A 15,433-nucleotide genomic window follows, 5' to 3' on the forward strand; every position below is an offset into this window, starting at 1 on the left:
TTATTTTTTGAGACAGAGTTTCATTCTGTCGCCCAGGCTGAAGTGCAATGGTGCAATCTTGGCTCACTGAAACCTCTGCTTACTGGGTTCAAGTGATTCTCCTGCCTCAGCCTCCCGAGTAGCTGGGATTACAGGCATGTGCCAGCACGCTGGGCTAATGTGTTTTTGTATTTTTATTTTTTATTTATTTTTTGAGAGGGAGTCTCGCTCTGTCACCCAGGCTGGAGTGCAGTGGAGCAACCTAGGCTCACTGCAACCTCCGTCTCCCGGGTTCAAGTGATTCTCCTGCCTCAGCCTCCCAAGTACTGGCACAACAGGCGCGTGCCACTGTGCCCAGCTAATTTTTAAAAATATTTTTTAGTAGAGATGGGGTTTCACCATATTGGCTAGGCTGGTCTTGAACTCCTGACCTCGTGATCTGCCCATCTTGGCCTCCCAATGTGCTGGGATTACAGGGCATGAGCCACCATGCCCGGCCTTTTTTTGTATTTTTAGTAGAGATGGGGTTTTGCCATGTTGGCCAGGCTGGTCTCGAACTCCTGATCTCAAGTGATCCGCCTGCCTGGGTCTCTCAAAGTGCTGGGATTGCAGGTGTGAGCCACTGCCTGCTAGTCTAGATTTTAAAATGTTCCAGGAATCCAGGCCGGGCACAGTGACACTTGCCTGTAATCCCAGCACACTGGGAGGTTGAAGTGGGAGTTTTGCTTGAGCCCAGGAGTTTGAGACCAACCTGGGCAACATAGTGAGACCGTGTCTCTACAAAAAATAAGAAAATTAGCTGGGCACAGTGGCATGCATGTGCCTATAATCCTAGCTACTTGGGAGGCTGAGGCAGGAGGATGGTTTGAGCCCAGGAATTTCAGTCTGTGGTGAGATAGGATTATGCCATTGCACTCCGTACTCCAGTCTGGGTGACAGAGGAAGATCCTGTCTCAAGAAAAAAAAAGGTCCAAGAATCCTTGAAGAATGTAGTCAGTGTGTAAGCCTTGATTCTTGGACCTGCCTCAGTAATAAATCTTAAGAAATTTTAAAAACTGTTGTTTTATATATATTATCTGAAAATCCCGTTTTTACTTTAGAGTTGCTTTAGGATATAATTGAAAGGCTTTCTAAAAGAAGACAGAACTAAAATTTAGGAAGAAAAACAAAACAAATTATGTACTGAATTTATTACAGAAAAACAGCTTACCACCTTCGAAAGCCAACTTTGCCATTATTTGCCTCTGGCCTAAGGTAGTACTTTGCCTGTGGTAGATGTTCAGTACATGTTTGAATGAATGAATAAGTAAGTAAACCTTATCCTCTTGGTTCACACTTGCTACTGAGTGGGAACTTGCTACTGAGTTTTGTCTTCATTTCCTAACGCCTCACAAATTTCTGCAAGTAATAGTAGAGGAGTCTAAGGTATTATTTCGATTGAATGGCATATTGTAAGTCACTGAACCTTTTTATTTTTCTGCTTATGAAACAGTTTTGAGGGAAGAGTATGTGGCTCAGAAGATACGACTTGGCCAGAAATGTCTTTTCTATAATATAATGAATGTTAACCTGACATGGCACCTGCCCTGAAGCTCTAAGTGGCTTAATGGTCAAAGTCTTAATTTTTGAACCATTAAAACAGCATCTGAGATTCTGGTTATAGAAAATCTTTAGCTTCTTTATTTCTTTTCACTCTCACAAACGCAATAATCATTTGTTTCTCGAATCCAGGCACTGCGGGAGATGGTATTAAAGTATCGCGAGGACATCATTAACGTGCGGACGGCAGCAGACCACGTAGAAGAAAAGCTGAAGGCCGAGATACTTTTCCTAAAGGAGCAGATCCAAGCAGAACAGTGTTTGAAAGAAAATCTTGAAGAAACTCTGCAGCTAGAAATAGAAAACTGCAAGGAGGAAATAGGTGAAGATGAAAGTGATGTAGTTTAGAGTCACTAAAGAAAACTTCAATAAAGAAGTAACATGTGGCCGTGGAGTCTGGAACACAGAAAAGCATAGGAAAAAATTTCGTACAGACTCAGTCCATTTTTTATAGATATTCTGATATATTCAGATTCTGAATATATATTCTGATATATTCAAATAATCAGAAATTCTGGTTATTTTAAAAACTTGTCTTTTTTTTGAGTTGGAGTTTCACTCTTGTTGCCCAGGCTGGAGTGCAGTGGTGAGATCTTGGCTCACTGCAACCTCTGCCTCCTGGGTTCAGGCAGTTCTGCATTCTGCTGCGTCAGCATCCCAAGTAGCTGGGATTACAGGCGTGCACCACCACACCCAGCTAGTTTTGTATTTTTAGTAGAGACAGGTTTCTGCATGTTGGTTAAGCTGGTCTCGAACTCCCGATCTCAGGTGATCCGCCTGCCTTGGCCTTGCAAAGTGCTGGGATTACAGTTGTGAGCCACTGCGCCTGGCCAGAAACTCATCTTTTTAGGAGTTCTGTGGCCTCTTTGGCAATTATTCATAGATAGGATTCTCAGTACTTGAACCCAGACCCAGGGGAACGTGATTCGATGGGTGGCGTTTCCCTGCAGAGACGTGATACGTGATCTAGAAGTAGTTTATGACACCATGTCCGTTTGCATAGATCCTGCTTTTCCCTGCGCTGAATATGCTGATTGCTTGGTGATAATTTTGAGACAGCCTCCCAGAACCCATGTTAAGCATATATTTGAATCCTTTGGGGGTGTTCTAAAATTTTAAAGAAAAAAATGTTCATGCAAAATAATAGATGAATGCTAATACGTCTCATTTTTTTTTCCTTCTAGCTTCCATTTCTAGCCTAAAAGCTGAATTAGAAAGAATAAAAGTAGAAAAAGGACAGGTAAGTCGTGAGTTTCAAATTAATTCTGTCAGCAACCGGTGGTTATTTATTGACTCCTACTATGGTAGACCCAACGAATAAAAAATAGTTAAGGCATGGGACCTGCCTTAAGGAACTTCTGTCTTGCGGGAAGAAAACCATGGGGGTAAGGGTGTGATGGTGACTTACTGAGAGTGCCCTGTGTGTCAGGCTGTGTAGAACTGGAGGAGGTAAGGCTAAGCTGTGACTGTGGCTTGGAGTTTCCAGTGTAGGGAGAAGATAGGCCAGGCATGGTCATAACATGTTATATGCTTAGAGGTACAGTAGAAATATGTATAAAAATGTTACAAACAAGAGATGATGTTTTCTAGCTGGCTTAGTCCTCTTAAGACATCATCAGTACCTTTCATAGTAACCCCATTCAACTTCCTGACCTCACTGTTCCTTGATTTAGAGATTTTCACCTCCACCCTGCTCTCCCTTCTCACACACTGGGCTGCACTTTGCCCAACTGTGACATCTCACTGCAGCCTTAAATTCCTTGACCAGAATCTGCCATCCTTCCAGCTCTTCATCCTGCAGGCCTCTCCATCGGAGTACCTCATTCAGACCTCCACTTCTCTGAACTTCCCCTTTTATCCTGGTTTTAGCAGCTTCATGGCTTGCTTGCTTTCCCCTAGGTCGCATCTTACTGGCCTGCCTCTTCCCCTCATCTCCCACCACACCTGCCCCTACGGTCTTTCACTCCTTGTCCTGCTGCTGCCCTCACCTGACCACTGCCCAACCCTGGACTAGTCCTGCTGTCCCTAGCTGCTGATACCACCAGACTTGGTGACACTGCCTGCTCGTGCTGCCAGATGGGCCTCCAGTGCTCCTCATGCAGCCTGCCATGTGTTCTAAGTTGCGTCTCCTCCATTCCTCACAGTGGCAGTTTCAGAGTCATCTCACCTCAGCCTCCTCACTCTCAGCAGATGCTGGCCTCACTCCTCAGGCATCAGGCAGGGCCACCTTCAGCTCCTGGGCTCCTCAATTACCGGTTCTCCTTTTATTCCCAGCCTTCTCTTTTCCTTCAGAGAAAATGATGGCCTGCTTCTGAGCACAGTGTGTCACTGCATAGGTGCTTTGAGTGTCTCCGGACTTCTCCAGACGTCCCCACACCGTGCTGGGCCTTGAACTTCTACCTCTGGACTGGTCTTTTCCATTATGCATGAACAGGCCCAGGTGTCTCCCATTCAGAAGGAAAAAGTCTTTGGATTGCACTCCTCTCTCAAGCTACCAATCTTTCTTCTTGCTTCTGTTGCCACAGTCTTGATCATGTCCACTGCCAGACTTCCCAGCCACCCCTCCACCCGCTGCAGTCTGCCTCCTGCCTCCACTTTGCTTCTGAGATTGCACGAGCAGAAATTACCAGCGCTTGAAATACATCTCATCCTTTCCATTCCAGCTGCCACTCTTTGAGTTCAGACTTCACTCTCACCTGGCTTATTTTAACAGCCTAACTTACTTCCCTGCCTCCAAAATTTGTCCCTAATTCATTTCCATATTGAAATCAAGGTGATACTTAAACATTATACTTGTTCGCATCTCAGTGTAGTGGAGAGCCCTCCAGTGGTTTCCTTTATTTACAGGATCAAGTCCGTATCCTTAGCCCAGCCAGAGCTCTCCTGCCTCACACTACCTCTCCGCCTCAGTGCCTGTGGCTCCCAATGTGCCATGCTATAGGCCAGCTGAACATGCCACCATTCCTGCATGTGTTTTTAATGCGTGCCGTCCATTCCCTCTTACTGGAGTATCTCTCTCCATCCTCTCCCCTTGTCACCCTTGTCTTTGCCCTGTAAAAATGTAGGAGTCAAATGTCATCTCCTCTAGGAAGTCCTTTGTAACTTTTCTGGCAGAATTAAATGCTGCTTCCTTCATGCTTCCCACGTCTGTTTCCCCTGGTTTCTTCATTTTGAGGCCTTAGAATACAGTAGGTGCCTAATAATGGTTAATGAAAGAATAGTTCAGGAAGAATACAGAGGGGATCCACAGAGCTGAAAGGGTGAGAGTATTCCCAGTGTAGCCTGAGTGTCTTGGTGTAATTCTCCGGGCTCTAGGCTCTTTTAGGCAGTGCACTGCGGGCCTGAGGGAGTTTCTGTCTCAGCTTTTTCTGTTTTCACAGTTGGAGTCCACATTAAGAGAGAAGTCTCAACAGCTTGAGAGTCTTCAGGAAATGAAGATCAGTTTGGAAGAGCAGTTAAAAAAAGAGACTGCTGCTAAGGTAGTATTTTCATTGGTCATTTAATTTTAAAAAGTAGGGCTAAGAAGGTAGGATCCCATCTTGCATGTTAAGAAAAAATATTGGTGCTTTGAAGTGTCACCTTTTAAAAAGTTGGCAAGACTGACAGCTTGTGAAAAGAAAAAAATTAAACGAATTGATCTATTCCAGCTGGGTTAAATCTTTTCTGCCAGGTCCGGAGGCCTGTGTCATGGGCTAGCTTCCGATAGTAGGTAGGCAGTCAGGGCCATTGACCAAGCCTGGGCACTGCCCAGTTAGAAGCAGCTTTGAAAATGTCATTCCATCTGACTGATGTATCAAATCCTAAGAGAGATGGCATCAAACCAGGTTTGCCGCCTACATTTTGATGAGTTCCATTAGAATAAACGTGCATGTTGTGGGGGTAGTGAGCTGAGGGGTCAGACCTTAAAGCACAGACAGTGTTGTTGAACTGCTTGTTTTTAGAGGCTCCCACACATCCTGCTGAAGTTTTCTGTGAGAGAGACTGGGGATAGCTGGGGCTGCCTGGGGCGTAGTCACTAAGTTTCCTGGTGGGTGCTTGACTGTGGATGTTGTTAGAGGAAATCCTGTATGCATCCCTGTCGCTGTGACAGATTCTGATCTCAGCAACTGTTTTGATGATTGATTATTGTCACTGTCACCAGCTGCTGGGGGTGGGGAAGGGCAGCACTTTAATCCATTTCTTCCTCTGGCTTTTCACACCCAGTTCATCTTAGGACCTACAGCAAACAGTCCAGATGGCTTGCACACTTGCCCTATAGATAAAGAGATTGGTCGTGTATAGGAGTATGATGGATATCCACCCACCTTGCTGCCCTAGTAGTTGGTAACTACAAGTTACTAGATGTCCTAAGTAATTTGGCCCTTTGGCATTAATCTTCATTCAAAACTTGTATTTTTTAGGCTACCGTTGAACAACTAATGTTTGAAGAGAAGAACAAAGCTCAGAGATTACAGACAGAATTAGATGTCAGTGAGCAAGTCCAGAGAGATTTTGTGAAGCTTTCACAGACCCTTCAGGTGAGGCGTTTGGGGAACCACATACAGAGCACGAAGGCAGTTTTGGGGGACAGAACCTTGCCAATCCCTGACTTGACCACTGGCAGTAGCTAGAGGTTTAGAGACTGGCTGCTCCTACCTCCACCCCAAATGTCTGCCTCATCATTCAAGCCAGAAACCTGGTGTGTTCTTCACACTTGGCCCATTTTTCTTTTTCTCTATACTTTGCCAATTTTGCCTCCTTATGAGTAAAGTATAAACTCCTTAGCATACCATGTAAGACTCTTCCCAACCAGGCCTACCCCTGTATTTTGCTCATCTCTCTGCCTTGTTTTACATTCTCATGTTTAACTGTTTGTGGTTCCTCGCCCACAGTGTGGTCTTCCGTCTGGTAAGCATCCTCCTCTCATCCCCTCCTGACTCCTTTCTTTCAAGGCTCAGCGTAGGTTTATCCATTCCATGGAGCCTTTCTAGGTCCCTGAGCTGGGCTTAAGTGCCCCCTCCCTCTGCCATGCTCCCTTGGGCACTCCATGAATGCCTGTAATGACAAAATGACATTTAGAATATTGTGCTAAAACTAAGTTTTTTTTCCCAATGGAACTTCAGATTCTTTTTTTTTTTTTTTTTTTTTTTGAGCAGAGTCTTGCTCTGTCACCCAGGCTGGAGTGCAGTAGCTCACTGCAGCCTCTGCCTCTTGGGTTCCAGTGATTCTCCTGCCTCAGCCTCCTGGGTAGCTGGGATTACAGGCACACACTACCACACCCAGCTAATTTATGTATTTTTAGTAGAGGCGGGGTTTCACCATGTTGGTCAGGCTGGTCTCAAACTCCTGACCTCAGGTGATCCACCCGCCTCAGCCTTCCAAAGTGCTGGGATCACAGGTGTGAGCTGCCGCACCCAGCCTGGAACTGTGGATTCTTCAGGGTCCGGAGTCAGGTTTCATTTGTCTCCATAATCCCAACACATTACACTTTAAAATCCTAGTCTGGGCCAGGCATGGTGGCTCACGCCTGTAATCCCAGCACTTTGGGAGGCTGAGGTGGGTGGATCACCTGAGGTCAGGAGTTCGAGATCAGACTGACCAATATGGTGAAACCTCATCTCTACTAAAAATACAAAAATTAGCCGCGCATGGTAGTGGGTGCTTGTAATCCCAGCTACTCGGGAGGCTGAGACAGGAGAATTGCTTGAACTCGGGAGGTGGAGGTTGCAGTGAGCTGAGATGGCGCCACTGCAGTCCAGCTGGGGCGACAGAGCAAGACTCTGTCTGGAGGAAAAGAAAAAAAAAAGCTGGGTGTGGTGGCAGGTGCCTGTAATCCCAGCTACTTGGGAGGCTGAGACACGAGAATCACTTGAACCCAGGAGGTGGAGGTTGTAGTGAGCCGAGATCACACCATTGCACTCTGGCCTGGGTGACGAGCGAAACTGTCTCAAAAAAAAAAAAAAAAAAAAAAAAACCCAGTCTGTTTCGCAATAGCTTTGGGGAATTATTTTAAAAATTTTAATTGTTCTTGTTGTCTCCCTTTGAAGTGACTGCTACTCTGGTGAGTTAATCTGCTGCATCTCAGCTAAACCAGTCACAGTTCAGAAAATCTAGGCAGGAGCCACCTGTACTTACCTCACCATTGTTTCTCCAGGTGCAGTTAGAGCGGATCCGGCAAGCAGACTCCTTGGAGAGAATCCGGGCAATTCTGAATGATACTAAACTGACAGACATTAACCAGCTTCCTGAGACATGACACCCTGATGGCAGGATTCTAGCCTGCACTTTGGGTTTTTAACTCATCTTTAGAGCAACATTAATTATTATTTAACTCTTAACTGAAGAAAGAGAAGTCACAACAAAAGGAAGACTGGAGAAATGCTTACTTCTAGAGGGAGAAGACTGTGCGGCACAGGAAACAGCAAACGGGCTGATCTGCAGCCCAGAGACCTTCAAATGCGAACACTGATAACGCCAGGCTTGATTCCAACAGGCGTGGGATCAGATTCGGTGATGGAAAAAGTGCTGTTTCCTTGCCTGCTTTCTCCAATATAGATTTTTGGAACACATTTGCCTACCCTAAAGCGACATCCCAGTAGTGTTTGGAATTTTCTGTTCATAGATATTGGAAGGGAATTTGCTTTATCTGTTGTCTAGAGCTCATCAGTAACAGTATTCAGTTAGCAGACAGAAGTGTAGTATGCTGTATGAATATTTTATATTAAAATATGAAGGTTTGGAGCAGGCCATTGGCTACTGACTGTATTTCCCTCACTCAGTACATTTTTGTTTCCCTTTTACCATTTTATCTTGCTTTGGAGGACCTTAAATGCTACTGAAACTTACCTGAGAACCATAGGACTGTGGCAAACAAAACCAATTCAGGAAGTGAATTAATGATGAGGATCTGAAAACTTGGCTAGGGCTATATATACTGGAAGCTGAAGGTTAAAGGAAAAGCACAAGAAACTTGGGAAGCACTTTTTCTGCATACTTAGATGATCTTCATGGGCCCACAGGTACCAGGATAAAGCCGAACTGGTACCATCTACTCTTTTGAAGTGTTTTAGTCTAGTATTGGATCAGTGAAAAACATTAATAAAACAAGCTTTGTCTGAGAACCTCTAGTATACATTTATAAATCTGCTTATTTTTCAACTTGGATCATTAGGCTTACATACTACTTGTTTCAAATGTGTCAAATACAAAAATGGTAACTAGGTTGACAGATATTTTGTATTTTTAAGTCCAGACCTGGAATGTAAGGGACAATGCTTATGGAGAGCCAGTTAGAATACTGATCAGTCTGGAAATCTGCCTTGCCATTTTACAAGCATTAGATTCCTTTCCTGTGTGAAGAAAGCCTCTGTGAAACAGGTCTTTGCCATAACTTTATGAAGTGCTACAGAAAGCACAAAGGATTGATTCACGTTCACCAATACCTGCTGAGAGTACTGTCCCAGGAAGATCCACTGGATGGATCATCATCCAGGAGGTTCAAAAGTAAAATGGTTTTCAAATCATTTTTGAGATTGGTTGCATAACAGTAAGGTACCTGAAAGAAGGCTTCTGGGAGTTAGTGAACTAGGTAGATTGTTTTGTTCACATAAAGCCACCATCAACTTAAAGTGAATTGTCTGTTATAAATGAGGTCACTATGGACTTGCCCTAAAGATCTTTACTCCTGTACGTCTGTCTTCCATAGGACAAATGATAAGTACTACATACCTCATCTCTTGGGTTATTATTGTAGTCTTGCATTCATGATTATGAATTTAAAAATAAATATTAATTATGGAAATAGTACTAAAGGCTTGCCGCGCATGAAACATTATTTAAATTGGTTTGAAGTCCCTTTATAAAGAGTGCTATATGGTTTAGATAAAGGAAACATATAACTATTGAGTTACAGGGGATTTTATTAATTATAAAATGCAATCAATTTAAATTACGTAGGTTTAAGACTAGTCCCTTGGATAAGCCCCAAGCGAATTTGTCTTCAGATTATTAAAATTAGTGCTGCAAATCAGGGTGGGCAGTTCACAGCCTTTCTGAACTGACTGAACTAGAGCTTGCAGTGAAGTGTTCTGCTGAGACTGAGCACCTTACAGATATTTTTCCCCAGAAGACAGTACTGGGTAATAAAATCATCACAATTAGGGAATGGTTAGTGGTCTCTACTGTGACAAATGCAAACTGCTGGAATTCACTTTATGGAGGAAAATACTGTAGAAAAACCCAAACTGAGACTCTAAGTTTTGTTTAACAATGTGCTTCTGGTATGCAACAAACTACTGTGTCACTGTCCAGGTAGGAAACAATTCTTTCCACTGGGTTTTCAGCGTAAATGGGAACTGATTTAGAAGGTGAAAGAAAAGATCAGTCGGGTTTCTTGAGTGTTCCTGTGCTTATATTCAGTCTGTGCACACATGTTCTCATGCATGTCTAACCTGATTTACCTCTTACCTGTAACCTACCTTATCATGTGGCTTTTAATTGGCAGTCACTCAGCCATTTCTAAGCGGGTATAGTACTACCTTTCAGAACTCACATTGGCAAGTATAAAAAGATGAGTTAAGGCGAAGTGAGGACAAAATCACATTCTGCATACTAACCTATTTCTTTTTCTCTCCCTTTAAGGTGCTAAACCTGCACCTCATGTCCACTCAGTAACAAGTGTTAGGAGGTAGAGCACAGCCTCACTCAGCTCTGGAAGGTAATACAGCCTGTGAGGAAGTGAGCCAGCAGTGGCCTTTGCAGTTGTGGATCTTGAGCTCTGCTCTCAGCAGATTTCAGGTGTAACCATTTGTTACCTGTACTGAAGGTGTGTCCTTAAGAAGAAAGTGTTCACATTAAAAAAGCTGCTGCCGAGTACACTGTGTGGTCTTTTCCTTTGAATCCTAGGTTCTGTCCCTCTCAGAGTCATGTTTCTGGTGCTGCTACTTTAAAACACAGCTCGCAGGAATGCCTTGCTCAGATACGGAGAGCGCTCAGCGGGCTCAGGGAGGTTCTGGCCGTGTGCAGAGGGAAACCGCCCTGACCCCTTGCCGAACACGACTGTAGGCTTGAGTTATAAAAGCACAATCCCAATTTTACATAAAAACATCTATTCAATAATTATAAAACAAAATATTTAAAAAGATGAACAACCACACCAAAGGTCATCCAAAATGCCTTTTTATAAATTAGATAATGCTACCTGTTTTACAATATGGGTTTAAGCCTTCAGTGGTGTTCACTTCAGGTGTGAGTCAGCTCCTGGTGGTGTCAGAAGTTTACATGATTGCGGATATCATTGATTTGCTTCACCATTTCCCTTATGTGTTCACCCCTGTAAAATTGTAAAGTCACTCACTTTTGGAAATATAATAAACCATTTATATGGATTCTTAAGAATTCAAACGGGTAATGTCGAAATATCTAAGAACTGCTTTGCTAAAATTAACAGCTGAAGGTTTCAGATGGATAGCAATAGTGTTCACTGTTCATTTAAGGTGGCAAATGGTGCAAGTACTGGAAATACTTTTGAACATAATTACTGTAAAATACGTTTGGCCACACAACAAAATCATGTTACTAGAAGGTCATCACTTTCAATCCTCCCACCATAGTCATTTCTTAAGCCCCTATGTATCATGTGGCTCTCGTCCCAGTAATTACTTGACAAGCAAATACCAAGATCCAGGTTTCTATTAAGACAGGTTGACTGGGGCATCCTGTAAAGGAAAAACTATCTCACAGTCATAGCTGACTGGAAGTATTTACTTACTCCTCCTTCAGGATGGACTGAATGCACTTCCGCTGGTAGGCACTGAGAGTAATGGTGGGTTTTTGAAGACTCAACACCTTCTCCATCTTTCGCTGCTGATAGTCCTTTTTCATAGTAACCTTAAGTATCAAAATAGATATTTTGGCAGTGGTTTGCCACACATTTTATCTATTTGAATCTGTTCTTTTTACATTTTTGTAAAATTTTCTGTAGAATAAGTGCTTTAAGAAAAATTACCAAATTTAGCTAGTTTGGATCTATTCCTACCTGTTTGATGGCATTGCCCAAATGTCGAAGTTGATCAGGTATCAGCTGTAATTCTTTCTTCATGTCTCGCTCACTATCAGAGAGAACTGGGAGCTCAGAGTGAAAACTGTGAAGTACTTTTTTCATCCTTTAGAAAAGGCAAGCAAACATCTCAAGTTAAGGTCTCTGCTAATTAGGAGAAACATAATCACAAGCTCATAATTCATGAATCTGGCGTCTCTGAAGTAGGCCCCATAAGAAGTGTTAGGGGAGAGCCTCATGTTTTCCCCAACATATTCTTCAGAGGAGAGGTAGGGGGATCAGTTCAATTTTGTAGGTATGTAAGCACCTGCCAATGCCCATTTTCTTAAATATCACTGTTAGTACCCGAGTAGGTAACTAAATGTTATACAGCCCACTGACCTGTTCATGATATCCTCTTGTTTTTCTTTAGCTTCCTCATATTTGTCAGCTAAACGCTCAGCCATTTCCCGCAGACTTTTCCTAATGATATAAGAAACAAGACACTCTTGAGGTCCACACCTTGATGTTGAAACCAATTAATGTGGCTCAGCATCTTAGGGTAAGAATATGGTTCCAGTCCTACTGACCGATTGTTTTCTTCTTGTTTTTGACACTTACCTCTCCTCTCGACAATAATTGAGATCTTCTAGTTGTTTCTTTTTTTGGTCACATAATAATTTGACCCTTCAAGAACAAAAAGGAATAGAGTTTACTCAGAAGCCAGGTCTAGGCTATAACACAGCATCAGCTACCAGCCAGGGATCGATGGTTTGTGAGCACAGGACATCATACCTCCGCTGAATCTCCTCCTTGGCCAAGTCCTGTTTGAGAATGTACTGCTCTCTGAACACCTGGGTGGCTCTGCTGAGGAGCTGAAGGCATTCTTCAGGAGGAGGGGCTAGGTCCTTTTCAGAAGCTCTTAAAAACAAAGTTTCTACCTTTATTTTCCTTAGCTGAGTAAAACAACTGAAAATAGACTCAAGTCACAGGTGCTTTGTAAACTTTTTATATTTTTAATTTATTTCTTTGAAATGGAGTCTCGCTCTGTCACCCAGGCTGGAGTGCAGTGGTGCTATCTCGGCTCACAGCAACCTCTGCCTCCCAGGTTCAAGCGATTCTCCTGCCTCAGCTTCCCGAGTAGCTGGGATTACAGGTGTCCACCACCCCACCTGGCTAATTATTGCATTTTTAGTAGAGATGGGGTTTCACCGTGTTGGCCACGCTGGTCTTCAACTCCTGACCTCAGGTGATCTGCCTGCCTCGGCCTCCCAAAGTGCTGGGATTACAGCTGTGAGCCACCGTGCCCGGCCTAACTTCTTTTGAGACAAAGTCTTGCTCTGTTGCCCAGGCTGGAGTGCAGTGGTGTGATCTCGGCTCACTGCAACCTCTGCCTCCCAGGTTCAAGTTATTCTCCTGCCTCAGCCTCCCAAGTAGCTGGGACTACAGGCGCATGCCACCACACCCAGCTAAATTTTTTTTGTATTTTTAGTAGAGATGGGGTTTTGCTGTGTTAGCCAGGATGGTCTCGATCTCCTAACCTCGTGATCCGCCCATCTTGGCCTCTCAAAGTGCTGGGATTACAGGCGTGAACCACCGCGCCTGGCCCAGCCTAACTTCTTTTTAAACACTTCCTGTTTATCATTCTCAGGTGCCACTTCCCCCCTGTTCCCCATTCACTAGCTGATTAAATATATCCAGTTTCTTCCAAATCCATCACAGTAAAAAGTGTACGAAACAGATGAGGACAGAAAGGATGCACAGTAATTATGAAGACAGAAGAGAACCCATTCATAAAACCGCTATGCCCAAGGTTGCATACTTCAAAAATGCTGGATTGGCAACACTACGTTGCAAAATGCTTCTAATATGCTTTTCAAAGGAATCTGGGGTTTCAGCCAGAACACGGAGGGGAGACTCTGCCACTTCAACATCTTCTCGAGTACAAAGAAGGGGAGGAGACGCTGGATGGACTGTACTTCTGCAAAATAGAGAAGTAAATTGAATTCTACCATGGAGCGATTTACTGTATTACAGGAAAGCAGAAACCACATTAATCCAGAACTTTCAGAATATAAAATAAGGTGTTACTTTTGTAAAAGTGCAAGAATGCATGTTTGCCACCTAGAAAAGGTCACTTTGGGAAACTACACCCTTATTCTTCCAATGCCCCTAATTTGTCAAAGCATTTCTGACTGCCATTTCTGGTTCTTTTCTAAAAGATTAAGGCAGCACAAACACCTAAGCATGCATTCTTGGCAAAGGACTTGAGAGCCAGTTTATAAGCCAGAGCCACAAACATAAATTACTTGTTAGGTTTAGAGTTGATCAAAACCAGTATTAAGCCAGGAAACTGCTGTGTATACCACATTGGTTCTATATAATTTGATTTCTAAAAACTATTCACTCAAGTGCAAATACTCAAACTTCAGAAAGAGCTTAAAAGATCTCACAAACTTTAGCAGCATGGCAACTGATTTACTCTGAAGGCAACAATTCTAATGTGAATGTTTGGTTGGACATGGTGGCTCATGCCTGTAATCCCAGCATTTTGGGAGGCTGAGGCAGGTGGACCACTTGAGGTCAGGCATTCAAGACCAGCCTGGCCAACGTGGTAAAACCCTGTCTCTACTAAAAATATAAAAATTAGCTGGGCGTGGTGGCACACATCTGTAATCTCAGCTACTTGGGTGGCTGAGGCATGAGAATCGCTTGAACCCAGGAGGCGGAGGTTGCAGTGAGCTGAGAACACATCACTGCACTCTAGCCTGGGTGACAGGGTGAGACCCTGTCTCAAAAAAAAAAAAAAGAAAAAAAAAGTGAAAGTTCGTCAAATAGCATTACTTTATAGACAACTTGTATTTCAGGGAGCTAGCAGAAATATGATCTGAAAGTATCCAGATAATTGGCTGGGCGCAGTGGCTCACACCTGTAATTCCAGCACTTCGAGAGGCCAAGGTGGGTGGAGGTCAGGAGTTCAAGACCAGCCTGGCCAACACGGCAAACCCTCATCTCTACTAAAAATATAAAAATTAGCTGGGTGTGGTGTGCGCCTGTAATCCCAGCTACTAGGGAGGCTGAGGCAGGAGAATCGCTTGAACCCGCGAGGCACAGGTTGCAGTGAGCTGAGATCATGCCACTGTACTCCAGCTTGGGCAACAGAGCAAGACTCCATCTCAAAAAAAAAAAAAAAAAGTATCCAGACAATTAATGTTTATTTTTTCTCTTTGGGATTTATATTTATTCTGAAGTAAGCCAGTGTGACTAGGTTTTATTTTACTAAATGTACTGTGGGTGTTTAGGGGTGGGGGTGGTGTCTAGTGTTTGAAGCTCCAGTGACTTTTGTTTTTGGTACTCATATTCCTGCATTTATATAACTCAGAATGATCTTCCAAGGCTGTTGGGAAAGGAAGACAGTGATTATAGCTTACTTGTCTGACTTCCTTAAAGGAGAAGGACTAAGAGTTCAGCTGTTTTTTTTTTTTTTTTTTTTTAAAGACACAGGGTCTTGCTCTCACCCAGGCTGGAGTGCAGTGGCATGATCATGGTTCACTGCAGCCTAAAACTCCTGGGCTTAAGCAATCCTCTCACCTGAGTAGCTAGGACTACAGGTGTGCACCACCATGCCTGGCTAATTTTTTTGTTTTTTGTAGAGATGGGGGTCTCACTATTTTGCCCAGGTTGGTCTCGAACTCAGGGCCTCCCAAAGCATTGGGATTACAGGTGTGAACCACAACTGCACCCAGCCTGAGTTCAGCTTTATTCCAGTTTACATATTCTACAATGTCCCTCAGGCTGGCAGAGATGGAGAAATTAAAGAGTATGAGTATGGACTTCTGA

General features: G+C 43.5%; 2 protein-coding genes across 3 annotated transcripts in view; one reads left to right on the forward strand and one right to left on the reverse strand.

The window, feature by feature from the left end:
- The window catches only part of LOC105472584 (rabaptin, RAB GTPase binding effector protein 1), a 107,484-nt gene extending 97,056 nt beyond the window's left edge, over window positions 1–10,428 (forward strand). For both annotated transcript variants that reach the window (XM_011725964.3, XM_011725972.3), the window contains 5 exons: window positions 1,711–1,900; window positions 2,763–2,818; window positions 4,959–5,057; window positions 5,979–6,095; window positions 7,712–10,428. In XM_011725964.3, coding sequence (XP_011724266.1) covers window positions 1,711–1,900; window positions 2,763–2,818; window positions 4,959–5,057; window positions 5,979–6,095; window positions 7,712–7,813 — 564 coding nt within the window. In that variant the 3' untranslated portion in view covers window positions 7,814–10,428. The remainder of the gene's footprint in view (window positions 1–1,710; window positions 1,901–2,762; window positions 2,819–4,958; window positions 5,058–5,978; window positions 6,096–7,711) is intronic.
- A 290-nt stretch (window positions 10,429–10,718) lies between these two features.
- The window catches only part of LOC105472620 (nucleoporin 88), a 34,267-nt gene continuing 29,552 nt past the window's right edge, over window positions 10,719–15,433 (reverse strand). Inside the window, exons 11-17 of the mRNA XM_011726048.2 lie at window positions 13,416–13,574; window positions 12,389–12,514; window positions 12,215–12,280; window positions 11,996–12,076; window positions 11,594–11,720; window positions 11,327–11,445; window positions 10,719–10,888 (exon numbers count right to left, since the gene is read on the reverse strand). Coding sequence (XP_011724350.1) covers window positions 10,825–10,888; window positions 11,327–11,445; window positions 11,594–11,720; window positions 11,996–12,076; window positions 12,215–12,280; window positions 12,389–12,514; window positions 13,416–13,574 — 742 coding nt within the window. The 3' untranslated portion in view covers window positions 10,719–10,824. The remainder of the gene's footprint in view (window positions 10,889–11,326; window positions 11,446–11,593; window positions 11,721–11,995; window positions 12,077–12,214; window positions 12,281–12,388; window positions 12,515–13,415; window positions 13,575–15,433) is intronic.

The sequence above is a fragment of the Macaca nemestrina genome, chromosome 17 (assembly GCF_043159975.1).
Source record: "Macaca nemestrina isolate mMacNem1 chromosome 17, mMacNem.hap1, whole genome shotgun sequence".
NCBI classification, from domain to species: Eukaryota; Metazoa; Chordata; class Mammalia; order Primates; family Cercopithecidae; genus Macaca; species Macaca nemestrina.